This window comes from Crassostrea angulata, chromosome 6 (assembly GCF_025612915.1).
Source record: "Crassostrea angulata isolate pt1a10 chromosome 6, ASM2561291v2, whole genome shotgun sequence".
NCBI classification, from domain to species: domain Eukaryota; kingdom Metazoa; phylum Mollusca; class Bivalvia; order Ostreida; family Ostreidae; genus Magallana; species Magallana angulata.
Window position 1 is genome coordinate 48980705 of NC_069116.1, and position 16069 is coordinate 48996773.

A 16069-nucleotide genomic window follows, 5' to 3' on the forward strand; every position below is an offset into this window, starting at 1 on the left:
TTTGTTATACAAGGACCGTGACAAGACCTTTTTCATTTCCTAGTGCGTATTTACAGGTTTTCTTTCTTCTTTGTTACATGCATATTGCGTTCATTACTGGATGAACCTCCCGGCTGATCAAGTAGAGACAGGTGTATACCTGTGTGTACACATCGATACGACCTGCCCAACATCACCTGTACATCACCTGTACATAGACTGACCCTGTTGTAAATCTAGTGTCACTCAGGGTAGATATGTTACTAATGTTTGATAAATTTAGAAAGTCTCGACATTGCTTGCAAAATAAAGAAATAGATCCACGCATTTTTTCTAGCTATTTATATACATGTTTTCTTAAAATAGAATGAAAATGTCTTTCTTGGTTGTTTCCATATCAAAAACAATGCATTCAGGTTTATTTTAATTCAAATTTAAATATATAGAAAAAAAGTTAGCATTGTCAAGAAATTGAAAATAAAAACTTATACATGCTTGATGTTCATACACTGTAATAATAAATAAATCTTTCCAACTTCTAACTGAAAAGCTAAATTATATTTGATTCAAATAAATTATTGTTTTTTTATGATTAAGAGTAACATTTGCCGAGGATATGAGAAACTCCAGTAAAACTCAATATCTTTAATATATTTTGTTTTGTAAAAATCAAAACATGTTCTCAAACGGCCTGTCCAGTCAAAGTCTAGATGCTTGTGTAAATAAATTAAAATACATATATCTCAATAATATGTTTGCCAGAAAATATGTAACTGGGGTCATGTAATCAAAATATGTATATTAACGTAAATGAAATTTTATCATTTTAATAGTAAAGTAGTGAATTTTTTTTCCGTGTATATTCAATTTCAATTTACAAAAAAACATAGTTTGTTACTTCCACCAATAAAAGAATTTGTGAATCTGTGAGTGTTCGATTTGTAAGGCAAACTAACGTAAATAACGCACATATGCACGAACGCACGCGTCCCTACCTCTCTCTCTCTCTCTCTCTCTCTCTCTCTCTCTCTCTCTCTCTCTCTCTCTCTCTCTCTCTCTTTCTCTGGCAAAATTGAAGAGACCATTCGGCTGAATATCGAAAAACCGTTATCATTTATCAAAACAAAGGTTTTCCACAAAAATTTTTGGAAAACACGAGCAAAAATAATTGCGGAATGTTCTTTTTTTCCTAATAAATTTATTCAATGTCAAATGAAATCGAACGTGATCAGACAATTTTAAAACATGCATCAATAAAATTAAGCTGAACACAAAGCAAAAAATGAGCGATTTTGCAAATTTTATTAGATCTTCAAAGTCTGACCACTAAAAACAGCGATCAGGTTTTGAAGAGGTATAAATTTAGACAAGACATGTCTTCTTCCCAACTCATTTGACAGGTGTGATGACAAATGCGTTTAGGAGGATCACAGGCAAATGCTAGCTCTACCTGTAGCGCACTGGGCAGACGACACTACTACCGTTTAGGGGCTCTCTTGGCATGCAGTGGACTCGCTAGGACCAGTGCCGGCATGATGATATAAGGAATATTAACTCTACCCCCGACAAACCAAAAGTTTTTTGCACCGAATTTGTTGTAGAAACTTTTCTAAGGATTTACTTTTAAGGAATACGCTTATAAAGACTTTAAGGTCGGTGGTTTTTTTTTACTAATGATATTAACATAAATGTATTCTCATTCATAAACTGTTGCGAGTTGGGTTTTTTCTTGCGAACGCAACGTAAACGAAAATTATTCCCTTCTCTTAAATTAGGTATGGAAACATGGCAACGTGAATTACATAAAAAATACAATGTTTTTAGAAGAAAAAAATGAGGTGAAAACACCTTTAAAATGGAATCGCCTGAAAGTAGGGAACGTTTGTCAAGACCCAAACACCTGATTTATAGGCAGTAGTGCTAACAAATGTTTGCCTGTTGAAATATCAATTATTGTTTCAAATAAAGAGCAATCAATCATGTTTAACTTCAGTTTTTAATATAAACTCTCACAATAACACACTACAATTAATCAAAATTCACCAAAATGTCGTTAAGTGCTGTATCCAAGATGATTAATTTTTTATGTTTAGATCTTGTTTTTGAATTATTGTTTTGATGAAACATTTAAACGTGCATGCTAAATTACAGCAAGTTTTTTTTTAAAACACCTCTTTTAAAAAGCCCTCATCGTAACTATATGCTTTTCTGTCTTTTGTGTTATTTAATTTCCTGAAAATCGTTCATATCTCTATCATACCATTAAATATGTTTGCAAACTACTCGGCATCATATAGGTCACATCCATATTCATAACGTATTCTTACGAACCAGGTCATGAAAAATTTATGAATATTATTTTGATAAGTGAATTGGGTAATGGAAAAGAAAAATAGGAGACGGATTCATAGCAATGGAAGATAGTGATAACTACTTAGTGAAACCATCACCGGGTGATAACCGAAATGACATCACTACATTCAAACCTCAAAGAAGCCGTATGTAAACCATTATTGTTGGTCGTCTGCATTACGACATTGCGACACAATTAATCATTCAGGTGGACAAAACATGTGCTTTCTAAGCTCTAGACATTTCATTGTGTGTTTGACAACAATTTGGTCAGCAGAAACAAAAGTGACCGAGGTATAAATAACGGACAAAAATTCCCCCTAATTTCTTATTCACTAGGAACAAATATTTGCTGACTCACAGAAATGGCTATCATTTTTGCCAAACTTAGTCTTGGAGTCTATCACAGAATTCTTCATATAGAAAAAGACCCATTTCTTCTGGATTAATAAGGAAAAACATTTTGTTGCAACACTTAGTTGAAGTCAAAAAACCTACATCTGTGTACCAATAACAGAATATGCTAACATATTCCTATAATTTCCTATCATTCCTTTTTGTGTCTACTCCATACGGTCTTTATGTAAGGTTTATTGCAATCAGCCGGGGAAATAAGAATATAGCATGATATCGCAGGTATATCAATTGTCATTAAGACATAGAGAGTTTATGGTATATAATTTACAGGGAATTTTGCCTTCTTTTACATGTACTTTATTGTAAATAGCTACATGTACCTATATACCTACAATATGTACATTATAAAAAAAATGGAAAAAATGTATTAAGGACCAGAACATATCAACAAAATCCATACCTTTTCAAGAAATATATATTTTCTAGAACAAAAAAAAATGGACTATGTTTAAGATTGTCTGTAGATTGTTTTTTTTTTAATACAGTAATCTACAAACTTGATAAAATGGGAATTGATTATTCGTAACTTTTGAATTATTTCTTTATCACTTGTCGTATCCGACTATGAGTCCCCGATTGATAATTTTGATTTAATAGTTTGCAGTATCTTGCAAATTCCAAAAAGAGCACATAAGCCCATTGGAATTTCTTTATTTTTACGGACGATTGCGCAATGCTAATCACGTGAAAATAGTTTATCCCGACCCTCCGATCCTACAATACACATTGTTCTGCAATATTGCGTTTTTATGGCGATATAACTCATACTGCACAATATCTCCGTTCTTCTGTTCAAGAAGGTAATAAAGGTGTCAAGAAATCAGTAGTGAAGGGTTTATCGGCGACTCGTACACGGCCACAATCCGGATCGCTCGGACGACTCCTAATCATAAAACACAACACACATACATCACTATTTCTTTGGCCACTTTTCTGTTCAACAAACTTGTTTTTTCACTTATAAGTTCATCGAACAAATCTGAGAAAAATTTCCCCAAATTTCCCGTCCGTGTTGCCACGAATTTTGTGACAGCCGAATGAAGATTTTAAAGAAAATTAGTTGATCAAGGCATTAAATTTTTTTACGATATCGATAAATAATTCTTCAATGTAATTAACATGTTAAAATGTCATTAGTTGTCACTTTAATAACTGAAATAGTAATTTTGTGTTGAAATTGACACATTAAGCTGTTCATCTATTAACATTTGCACTAAAACACGTGAAAAACCCCTGCGGACCTTGTTATAACGAAAAACATCCTGACGAGCGCCAGAAACAAGCGAACAGTGTGGGGGTTATTGGGAATACAGTGGTAGCTTGTCTTCTATTTTTATTGATACGTATTACATGTTATTATGATTTGACATAAGTTCCTCTCCCGTAATCGAACTCTTGTGACGTTGTTTTATTTGTTCACACTATTGGATCTATAATATTTGATTTGAATATTCATTGAGAGGAGGGTGTAGAATATGGTCAATACCATAATGATATCCACATTAAAAAAAACAGCAAATTAAATTGCCAAATTTTATAAAAGGCCAGTGACTTAGATTTGACTCATCTTAGCGCATTGACTACACTTAATGCCCTTTTGAAGTATCTAAACTTTAACCAGACAAAACCAAAACAAATATCAAAGCCAGAGAAATTCGCACTCGTCAGGTAGTTCCATGAACTTGTTCCTTGGGATTTCTTCTCTGTCAATGATCTAAGTGGCAAAAAAAATATGACAGATAAATTATGAAAAACGATAGCAAACGACAAGTGTCAAACCCATTACTGCATTCCTAGCCACGGGACTTTAAAGCGATATGCTTGTTTAGTTTTATATCATTTTTATCACCTATCATCACCGGAATTACGTATGAATTGGGGGATTTAATAAAGTAGAATAAAATAAACAAACAAGCGATGATACAAAGAAACCCACGGGGCATTTTTGTTCTTTTGTCTGTTTTTTTTAATTCAATTTGTTTCTTTCAACGAGCATTGTTTCACTTGTAATACAAACTGGAATCTGATTAACAAGGAAATCTATCAATCCATTGATCCCACAACGGCATTCTGGGTAACAACTTTTATTTATACAACAATTAAGAAGTTTGTTATGTTAATTTCATTTAATAGGGTTATTTATTTATCAAAAGATTTTTAATGGTTAATAAATATATGATGAGATTATCATGTTCATCAGCTGAAAAATAAACATCGAGTTTCCATAAAATAAGTTAAAGAAAAAAACGGGGCGGAAAAGATGGCTATGTTTAACTTAATCAATATTGAAAGACTGCAAGAGACACCGATTTTGTGTAACTCAAACTTTAACTTTTAAGATGATAAAAAATCAACGTATGAACAATGGGTGGTCCACTAACTACATTGTACAAGTACAGTACCTATCTACCTAAGTATTTCGAATACGATTTTGCTGGCCATAATACAGTTTGAGAAATAAAAAGTCAACATTTTAGCTCTTTTCAGGGAGGTTAAAATGGTCCAAAATATCACGTGCCTATAATTTGAATCACCATGCTCCGATGTGTAGGGCTTGTTCTCGGCATCTAGTGAATGAAATGACAAATGTTGCCCTTGTTTTCGCCATTGCTTTGAAGTGATAAACTTGTGCCTATAAACTGTAGTATCTGAAGCGCAAGTAATGCAACAGACACGAAGGTTAAGGGGTTGGAGACAGGAAATTGCTGACTTTAGTTTCAAGCTATCATGTGCAGATCGTTGCCCATATCTTCTGTTCTTGTCAATTCTGTTAGTCCTTATTCCCTAACTGTTGAACATGCTCTAGGATACATTTGTAATCAGATGACTTCATATCAATTTTTTCTTCATCAAAAGATCTGCTTAAGCATTCGATGAATCATGAAATCTCTATGATACTTTCAGATAGAAACATTGGTGGTTTTATAATTCAATTATTCGCACTTCTCTCACCACGGGCATACATTATTCATATAAACAAGGTGTTTTTCTTCATAAGTTGCAGGATGGACAACGTAATATTCCCGTGACGTCCGATTGTTAAAACCAAAAAAAACCACGTTGTTTATTGAATAAAAAATACAAATCAGAAGATCATATTCAAAGCAAATCTGACAGAACATGGAATAACAAGTTCTCGTGTGAATTATGATTGTGAGGTGTCTAAGGAGCTTCTCTGTTTTTTGAAGCCTCGTCTGTGATTTCTGATGATAACTTCCGGTAGCTGTCAGGGCTAAAGTTAATATAATTATATTGTACATGAAATGGGAGAGGACTAACCTTTGTCGTAATGAATGGATTATAGATCACATTATACATGTTTAATATTAGATAACTCACGATCTACGGTCTTGTAAGACCCATTTTGATAAACTTTAAAGTGTCTTTTATTTAATGCTATGATGTCTAAAACGATTGGTTTGGTCAACACTGTACAATGTCATAAATAAACCTTGACCAGTTTCTAAAGTACAGTGTATGTCAATCGTAAAACCTGCTAAATTGCAGACTTGGAGAAGAGAGAGATTTAGAGACTATTTATTGGTATTTTCTCATTAGAAGATGATAAAAAATGAGAGAAATTCTCATCAATAGAACATATCCTGATCTGCTGGTCTGCCAGTATTTCTGTGGGGGTCTCATTTATCGTGACCAATCTGGTCTTCTTATAGTCTATTAGTCATCATTAATTGTTGGTTAACTCTTTTAAGGCGCACCTGTTCTATGGCTTAGAGTTTCCATGTTGATACCTTATCCTCTCCTTTTATCTATGATTCTAACCAAAAGTTGAAGAACCTTGATAACACACCACAGACCGAAAATAATTGAGTACAATTTATATGACTGATATCTAAACTATCTCAGACTTATGTGATATTGAACTCAATTATGTGTTTTTTATACATCATATCAGATTTATTAGAAAGCAAACTAAGCTCTTGATTCGAAATTTGGTAATTTTCACCATTTCATTTTGATATTTTCAACAGCCTCTCTTATCGTATAATGGACGACACAAACGATACCATTAATAAACCCAGCCCCCCCCCCCCCCCCCCACACACACACAGTACTAGCATTAGTATAATATTTCTTGAATAAGCCTCTGAAGATTCAAGATACAATAATTTCTTTTCTTGAACAATCATAAAGTATTGAACTCAGCTTGACAACACAGCAGTTGATGACTTTGAAAGTTAATTCATTGTATGTTTATGATCTTAAGTTAACAGGTTACACCAGATACAGTTTAAGTAGGAGACGGCCTTATGAAAATTTTGGTTTGCTAACAGAAACAAGCTTTATCCTTGACCTGCTTCAATAAACAATGCGTCATCTTTTTAACGCAAGAACTTAATATGAAGATGGTTTGCTACTTATAGATATCATGAAATCTTGTTGGTGTTTCCAAAATAATTGGTGAGCCGTCAACTTTTCAGTTCAGAGGAATACATTGTGACTTCCGTGCCTTTACTTATTAAAGATATGATAATTTAAAAAGTTGTGGTGCATTATTTATCAACCTGGTTTTGATGAGAACAACGGCATATGCGTAATGGTTTTATGTTAATGAAATTTTAAATACAGCTAGGGAAGAATTGCCAAGTATCATTAAAAAAATAATGATCCTTCCATTATTCTAAAACCAAGAAGGTTGAAACACCCTTTGTAATTTTCAGTGTATTCCTTTCTGGCGCAACCGTAGGTCGTAAACCACATACAGTACAAGTGTTTTGGACACAGAACAATGTACATGTCAGATTTGTCAGAGTCGTATTTTTATTGTTTTCTTAGTGGCTACATTAATGAACTTCTCATCATAAGACGAAAAGCGTGTCCAACCATGAAAATGTAATGTCTGTACACGCGCACGTAAATCTCGAGCCTGCCAGCGGATGTATTTTTTGTTGTTGCTTGCAGTAATTTTTTTTTGTGAAACTCTGAAGTCCATGCATTAAGTTTGTGAATTTATGATACACGAGTCATAAAACAATAACTTATTTTTTGTTTTTGCTATTTACAGTTTCAGACCATGCCGTCACTAATGTCCGTGCTGCACGTGCTTGTCCTGTTTCTGGCGATTTTCCCCATCAGTCGTCTGCAAATCAGAACGCAAACTAACGCCAACTCAAGATTTGTTCAATGGATGAATGGCCTTTTCTACCTTCCAAGAGGAAATGAATTGCGCGTGCGCAAAGAGTATCGTTTGCTGTCTGATGAAGAGCGACGAAGCTACCACCAAGCCATACTTCTTCTAAAGAACGACCGGGTACATACGATTTACAAAACTTAGAAATAAATATCATACTTAAGCTTTAAGTACTTTAAATATCTTAAACATTTTCAAATTACACTAATAATTTTGTTTTTAAATGAGAAACAATTTCTTTCCGATCAAAACTTATGTATCATTGCAAAACTTCAAAAACTTTGATTTCTCTTAGCATTTTTTAATTGTACTGGCCAACTTAACAAAATAAAGTAATTAAGACTAATTGGAAACACTTTCTTTTCAGACTGTGTTGCCAAATAAGTTTGATGCCATCGCCTCTCTCCACCATCTCAATACAGCCTCGGGCGCCCACGGCGGTCCCGGATTTCTGGGATGGCACAGAATCTACCTTACACTGTAAGTTTTTTACTTGTACATGTATACTCTGTATTGTCTCCTCTGAAGGGCTGTGGCGTTTTGTTTCAGTCATCTGTGGTCGATGACAAGGCAAAGGGGACAATATCCTATTGGATGTTGTTATTTCCTTCCCCTGTTTACATGTATATAAGCACGTTTTTTAAAAATGTCAGTTTATATTGTGCCCTAAATCAGCCCAAGGATACATGTGAAACGAGTAACTGGTTGACAGACGGGCCTGGTAGCCGATAAACAATGCTTTTGGAGGCTGACATGGTGGGAACTGAAATAAAACGCGACATGTTTAGGTCCTTGTGAATAATCTCATTTTTCCCATTTTGTTGATGGACAATTTATGTTAACTGATGTTCATCATTTTTGTTTGGTTAACCTAAGGAAAAATCAAGAACATACGAAGTTTAAATTATCACACAAATCACAAAAAGAAATGATATGCTTATATCGACTTGAAAAAAGATATTTGTTGGAAAAAGATATTTGTCATCTGATCTTAAGTTTATTCACCTCAAAAAATTGCTTTCTACATCATCTTTTATGTAGTAAGCTGTAAAACAATGGGGCTGTTCTGTATGGATAGATCATGAGGCAATGCAGTAGTTTTACCGATTATTTCAGTGATATTCATTAGAGATTTTGATGTTTAAAACAAACTTTACATGATAAGGTATCGTAGAATTTCGCCCCTTATAGAGATTTGCCTCGATGTCGAGAGATGATTTTGCATTAAGACCGTGGCTTTCGCTAAAAATATCGTTTAACTAACACACTCATGACGAATGAACTGATATTTTTAAGGATTTTGGGGACGGGGTGACTGGTGTAGTTAGTTGAAGGTTTATAACTTTGTAAGATAGTTTATTTTTAGAGAAAATTATTTAATACCGTACTAGCTAAAAGCTGAAACATTGGACCAAGCAATTTTAAATATCACAAGATACAGCAAATATATACATGTATAGCTAATTTTTTTTTTAAATTAAATAAGCCCGTTTTGACCCTTATCTCTTCGTGACTATAGTTATGGATACGAAGAGATTGTGGTCAAATCAGGATCAGGTCCTGTTGATACCCCATTTTTCTCCAGATGCAAAAAACCAGTTGAACGGCAATTCATAATTCAAAAGAAAGACCCATTTCTGTCTTACGAATTTACGTTTGAAACCACAGCACTATATTAAATCATAGTTTTCTTCTACCATCTGTCATTTTGACAGTCTCATTCATTTGTTTTCAAGGTCTTTTTTTCATGAACAAGTTTTTAACACTGCGCTGAAAACGCACATGTACATATTTGATTGTTACTCAGCAATCCTACATGTTTCATACATTTCGTCTCACATTCATAGGCTTGTCTGATGAAATAAAAGACCACCGTCCTTCGATTTGACCGTCGCAGTTGATATCATTTGCATTTATCTTGATTCATAAGAACGCATATACTGATTTGTCATTTCCCGTAACCATTTGTGGCTTTTTTATGCCCTGATATACCAAAGGATACGTTATTCTCGATGATCAAAATAACCAAAAGTCATGCAGGCTAGTTTTGTGTTGGTGTAGAAGCGTTCACTGTTTCTTTATTTTGACTCAAAAACACAATCAAAGAACTACACTTCGACCCTATATTCTAACAAAAGAAGCAACTGCTCAGGTAACATAAATATCTCAACACAGCCATCACAGTTAATCACAATGCGCAAAAACCCTATCTTGACGGAATTCCAGTCAAGAGTATAGTTAATCGAGAAAATGAAAATTTCGGAAATATTTGAGTCATCTAGTTCATAGTTAACGCCTACATGGGTTCCAGAAAGGCTCAGTATGTGTCACGGTCCAGTTAATGGGCATAAATCAATGCAATGATACTACAAAATATTGATAGGAAACAAAAAAATGAAAGCATCATTGTCTTAGGGGCAAGTTTTTGTGACCTTACTGGGTTTTTATCCTATCATATTTGTCATAGTGCAAATGATTTGAAAACACGCAACCTCTACGTTTCTTCCATTATAGTCTGTAATTACCGATAGTAAGATGATGATTTATTTTTATTTTTTTATCAGTTTCGAAAACGCCCTTCGAGAGAAAGTTCCCAACGTAACCATTCCATACTGGGACAACACACTCGATGCTGAGCTTCCTGATCCAAGAAGATCCATCATGTGGTCCCCATTATTCTTCGGAAACGGAAATGGCGCTGTAGTAACTGGCCCCTTCCGGCGATTTACTACCCCTTACGGACCCCTCCGCCGCGATATAGGAGCAGACCGAAGACTGATGTCAAAAACAGATTTAGAAAATGTATTTAGCCGAAGGTGGATGTGGGAAATCTCGAACCCCAGTGCCGAGGACCGGTATAATCTAGAATTGTTACACAATCATGTGCACGTCTGGATTGGGGAGCAAATGAGTCGTATAGAATCTTCGTCATACGACCCAGCGTTCTTTTCTCACCACGCTTTCGTCGATTGTTTATGGGAGGAGTTTCGGCAAAGACAGAGGCAACACGGCATTAACCCCGGCCGAGACTATCCGAGAATCGTCGGGGATCAAGGTCACCAGCCTCTTGTTTCTATGGGACTGGGAAGACTTCTTGTAGTTGATGGAATTAATGACATTTTCACTCAGAGAATATATAGTTGCCAGAGGAGACCCGAATGTGTGCCGGGGACCAATCACTGTGGTTCCCCATACATTCGTTGTAATTGGTCGACAAGAACTTGTTTACCTTTAATAATGAGCAACAGACCAAACAACCCTGTTGCCCAAGGCCCAGCTCAGCAACAAGTGCCCTGGTGGGCACGATTAATGCAACGAAACGGGCTATTTGGTTGAAAAAAAAATAAAGAGTTTTCCTGGTATAGTTTCTCATCAGTTGTGCCAATTGGGTCATGGGTTAAAAGGGAATCTTGGATCAAAGGGTCGAATGTGAAAATGGGAAGTATTCTCATCTGTAAGGTTATGGCGCAAAGTTAAACTCACCAATGTTTTTGTTAAAGCCGTTCAGTGGGTGAACGGGAAGTCGTTGTCATGCATTTAATATAACTGGGTACATCAAAAAACCAATTTAAGTTTTCCAAGCTTCCAAATTTCTGTCCGAGTAACAATCCCAGACACAAAGACGTTTCCAGAACGATACAATCTAAATTTTTATCATATATGAATTTATCTGTAGTAGTAAAAGTTGCTCAGGCTAATCCGTAAATATCTTGAATAGAATTATGAAACAGCATTTGTGCAATATTGATATATACTTGTACAGTACAATATCAATTATCCGTGTGTCATTTAGACGTGCCTGTCCTTTGTTATCGTTGTGTGTCCCATGTTTAAAAGTATGAATCAAGAGCTAGGGCATACCAGTATGTATGTGAGATTAGATATTCTGTGAGTAATATATTTTTGTTTAGAAAACCATTCTAGTCCACTCTCCCCTATATAAATATTTTCCCCAACAAATCAAGTCATCGAGCCTTTCCTGTCATTATAATGTTGTAAATAAATGTGACGTAATTATATGATTGTCAATCAAAGATATTTGATTGGTTTTATTCAGTCATATACATGTTTTATTACATTCTGTTGAAGTGTTGCCATTATTTATTTTGCAATTAAAGTTTTTCTTTCATTATTTCTGCTGTATTCATGATTCCTTAGGCAATTGAACTTTGAGGGTACGAAACCATTGTTCTGAGCTGATATCCATGTCTATGCCAATTTGTAAACACGTGCCTGGTTTCTCCAATCGTGATTCGTTAAGGGAGACAATAACGGATATCACGTATCCAACAAACTCTTTTTTACACATAAATTTGAAAGTTTACTAATTTTTGAAAAAAACAAAAAGACCCAAACATTTTATTCAATAAACGTTTCCTAGGTAAAATGCAAGCAAAGTAATAACTTCAGTTCATATCTTAATGCCATGCTCACAGAACAAGACCTGTTTTTGTTTGGTATTTATTTCTTTTTTAGAATTATAGACAGTATTGATTTATGGAGTAATTTACGCAACCCAGACACATCTATTAACTTGGTGTCCGTTTAAGTATTGGTTTAGGTTTAAATTTGACTTCGTTACACAAATGATAAAGTTGTACAGCATGGTATAGTGCGCGAAAATACGTCTGCACAACCGTTCGTGTACCAAGAACATCAAAGAATTGCAATTCAAAATATCGATGCCATCGTGTCAATACATGTACATGTAAAGATAAATATTACACATATCGCGTGTTTAGCGAAATTGATATTGAAACACACGAACATATTAAGCATAAGATTTGAGTTTAGTAGTTTTTGACATTGTATTTCCACTGGGTTAACTGTTTGGGGCGTACGTCTTAAAGGGGACAAGACTAACTTTCTGACCTCTTCGTCTGTTTTGTTCTATGTCTGCATAAGCTTATAACACACATTGTAAGAAAATTACAGCTAAATAATTGATTCTGATCGAGTTAAATTGGGAGAAAGTGAATGATATTGTTTATAATTGGTTTGCTTATAGTGAACATTAAGTTTTGTGAACGGATCTTAAGGCATTTATAAGTTAAAAGAAATGAAATGAACTTAAAGGGGCACGATTTTGGTAAAATTTTTAGTTTTATGTTTTTATTATTTACAATGCTTTAGAAATGCATTTCTAATTATTAAATTATATTTTAGAGTTATTCGTAGTGTTATAAGCAAGATACAGGGCTCACAATTCTTTAACATGTAAACACGGCTCGTGCCCTGTTTTTGTTTACATAGATTCAATATACCAGTTAAAAAAAAATTCCAGCTTATTTGTCTATCTTTTTATTTATTCTAAGCATAGATAAACAGTTCCTAACGTTTAATACATGCGTATAGCTTAACAAATGACACTCAAATTTCGGTTGCCTATTAAAAATTTCTGAAGCATTGTAAATATTAAAATCGGGGGGGGGGGGGGGGGGGGGGGGGGGATTTTGACCAAAATCGTGACCATGCCCCTTTAATTTAAAGTTGATATATAGCTTATGATTTCGTTTCCCTATTAGACGGATAACTATTATTACTTTTTTCGAACATACATATCAAGAAAGAATGTTTGTGTGTTTTAAGAACAAAAAGGCAAGAAAAGTTGAATATGTTATCTTGCGTTTGGGGTACAAATTAAATAGAAATCAATTTCTACTTGGTGAAAGTGTGTCGTTGCTATTGCTTTATAGTGGTTTTGTTAGTCACTAGTGCTTAATGCCCCAGTCACACATTCACGGATTAAATGCCGGATTAGCTACGGAAGCGATCCGGAATCATTCGTGGCGATATATATTGACCCGTGGCTTTTCCGTCTGTTATCGTATCCAAACGTAGCAATACTTGTATAGCTGCGACAATTTTTGAACATGTTCAAAATTCCACTACGGATGAAACCACCGTAGTACTTCCTCAGAAATCTTAACCGTTTTAGAACGTAGAAGTCCGTTTTAACTCCGTAGTAATTCGTATGTATCAATTTGTATCCATTCCGTAGTGCATCCGTACTAACTCCGTATCATTAGATTTTCCGGTGTCAACCGTGGAAAAAAATCCGTAGTAGAACCTAGGAGTTGATCTGTGAATGTGTGACTGGGGCATTAACGATTATTTGATTTTCCGGTGTCAACCGTGGAAAATATTCCGTAGTAGAACCGTGGAGTTGATCCGTGAATGTGTGACTGGGGCATAACGTTTATTTGGAGAGTATTGAAGGATTTAAAGGAGAAGAAAACCTAACCATTGTTTCTTGAAATAATACTCATAAAATAAGATAGTAATACTAAATCAACGGCGCCTTAACACAGAACTATTTATAAGAATGTAACATGTTTTTCAGAGCTCCGTGTTTAGAAGTAATGATTTTCTACATGTACCTCCATTGTTGAAATATGAGAGCAATAATGGATTAAAGCATAAAAGAAATATAAAGAAAACCGATCCATTTAACGTTCTACTACAGTTTACAACTTCTTATATGAAATACGTTTCTAAAGAAACAATAAAATTATCGACAAAATGATCTATCATCCAAGAAAATTATTTCCTGCTGAACATGTTTATTATTTCACGAAGTATGGGACAGCATGAAATATATTGACCTTTTCTGGTAAACATTTATACATTGACTTTTCATGTAAAACCCAACGATTATTAATTAATTAATTAATTAATAACGATAAATAGATAGTAGTTCTCCATAATGACGTTCTCTTCGTTGAATATGCTTAGAGATCATTTCGAGCAATATATACATTTTAAAGTTATCTAGTTTTTTTTGTTTTGCATTTTTATGCAGCATTCACGAATCAAATTATATTTTCAAACAGAGCAAGACAGTTAAACTAGTTATCGATAACATCATCACGGTTCAATATTACATCTATAAATCATGTTCAGACTTGAGAAATGTGTGACGTTTTGCTCATTTCATTTTATATCATTTTGTACCTTGAGAATATGATAATATAATTACAAGATGTAAGCTTAAGGTTCTTCGATCATTAGCCCCAAAATATTTTTTTTCATCCTAAAAACATTTGTCCTTCAAACTTTATAAGTGAAATGAAAAGAAAAAGAAATTTATTGATGATACCCATGCATTTAACAAAGTAATTGCAAGTTTTCCCACGATGGATATAATGGAGGAAATATACAAGTTGAGATCAATTTTAAAAAAGTAAAGAAGGTTGTACCGCTGCATCGGTGTCCCAACCCCTTTACCTAAAAAAGTAGATCCCGTGGATCCGCCGAGCCAAGCATATCGTTGAGAAACCCATCGCAATATCAACATTGGAAGACTTATTTTGTCTATATAAAAGGCATATTTATGGTACTAATTAAAAAAATTCAGATAGTTAAGAGTTATGGAACATGAATGAGGATGGGAGATCTTTAAGCCAATTTTCTTGATTTCTTCTGTAACACATTTATAGTGTCTTTGCTCTTTTCTTTTTCTTTTTTTTTTTGTCCACTTAATTTTTACAAATTTAAAAGTTAATAGAAGACTCATTCATTCATAACAAAAATGCAACAAGCTTCTATCAGACAGCGCCGTACTATAAAGGGTCCAGCTGATAAGGTTTAACTTTAACATTCCTTCTATTTGACTCTCCCTCCAAAACAAAATAACTTTTATAGACTCGGCAAACGGTTTTAATAGGATATTACAATCTGAATGCTGTAAATGTAAACCTATCCGAGACTGGAAATACCCGGACACCAAATTGTATTCATAGCAAAACCTGTACACATAGTTCCTAGCCACTGGCTTCCTTATCTTCTCTACGGCTTCCTTCTTCTCAAACTAATCTCTCAGACAAGTACACTATTAAATCGGCAATAAAAGCGTCAATGTTTGATACACCATACAGTACAACTACCTTTTGGAGGCAACTTTGATAAAGGTCGGTAGAGTAACGGTAAATGCACTTGTTAATCAATTAGTTTCGTGTTTAAACATAAAGATCTATTGTTACGGGCTGTGTTTTCTATGGTGCAATGAAACACTGGAACATGGAGCAATGTCTTCAGCCAACATTTCCTCTTTTGAAAATTTTGTACATCTTTTTTTCTTCAGTGAGTCATGTTTACTAACTTTCAAATGCCTGCGATGGCGGACAATTAAACATGGGTCCCAAAATAGAAGACTGTGGTAGAGCCAGTGGG

General features: G+C 34.5%; 1 protein-coding gene across 2 annotated transcripts; it reads left to right on the top strand.

Annotated features, from left to right (window-relative positions):
- The first annotated feature begins 1424 nt into the window (after window positions 1–1424).
- LOC128187051 (putative tyrosinase-like protein tyr-1) lies at window positions 1425–12029 on the top strand. 2 transcript variants are annotated; one of them, XM_052857131.1, is made up of 4 exons: window positions 1425–1631; window positions 7772–8017; window positions 8265–8377; window positions 10462–12029. In XM_052857131.1, the coding sequence occupies exons 2-4, from the start codon at window positions 7781–7783 to the stop codon at window positions 11231–11233; spliced, it is 1122 nt and encodes a 373-aa protein (XP_052713091.1). In that variant the 5' UTR covers window positions 1425–1631; window positions 7772–7780; the 3' UTR covers window positions 11234–12029. The 2 variants fall into 2 exon arrangements, with proteins under 2 accessions (XP_052713091.1, XP_052713090.1); XM_052857130.1 differs by lacking the exon at window positions 1425–1631 and adding an exon at window positions 7629–7667.
- Window positions 12030–16069: the final 4040 nt, after the last annotated feature.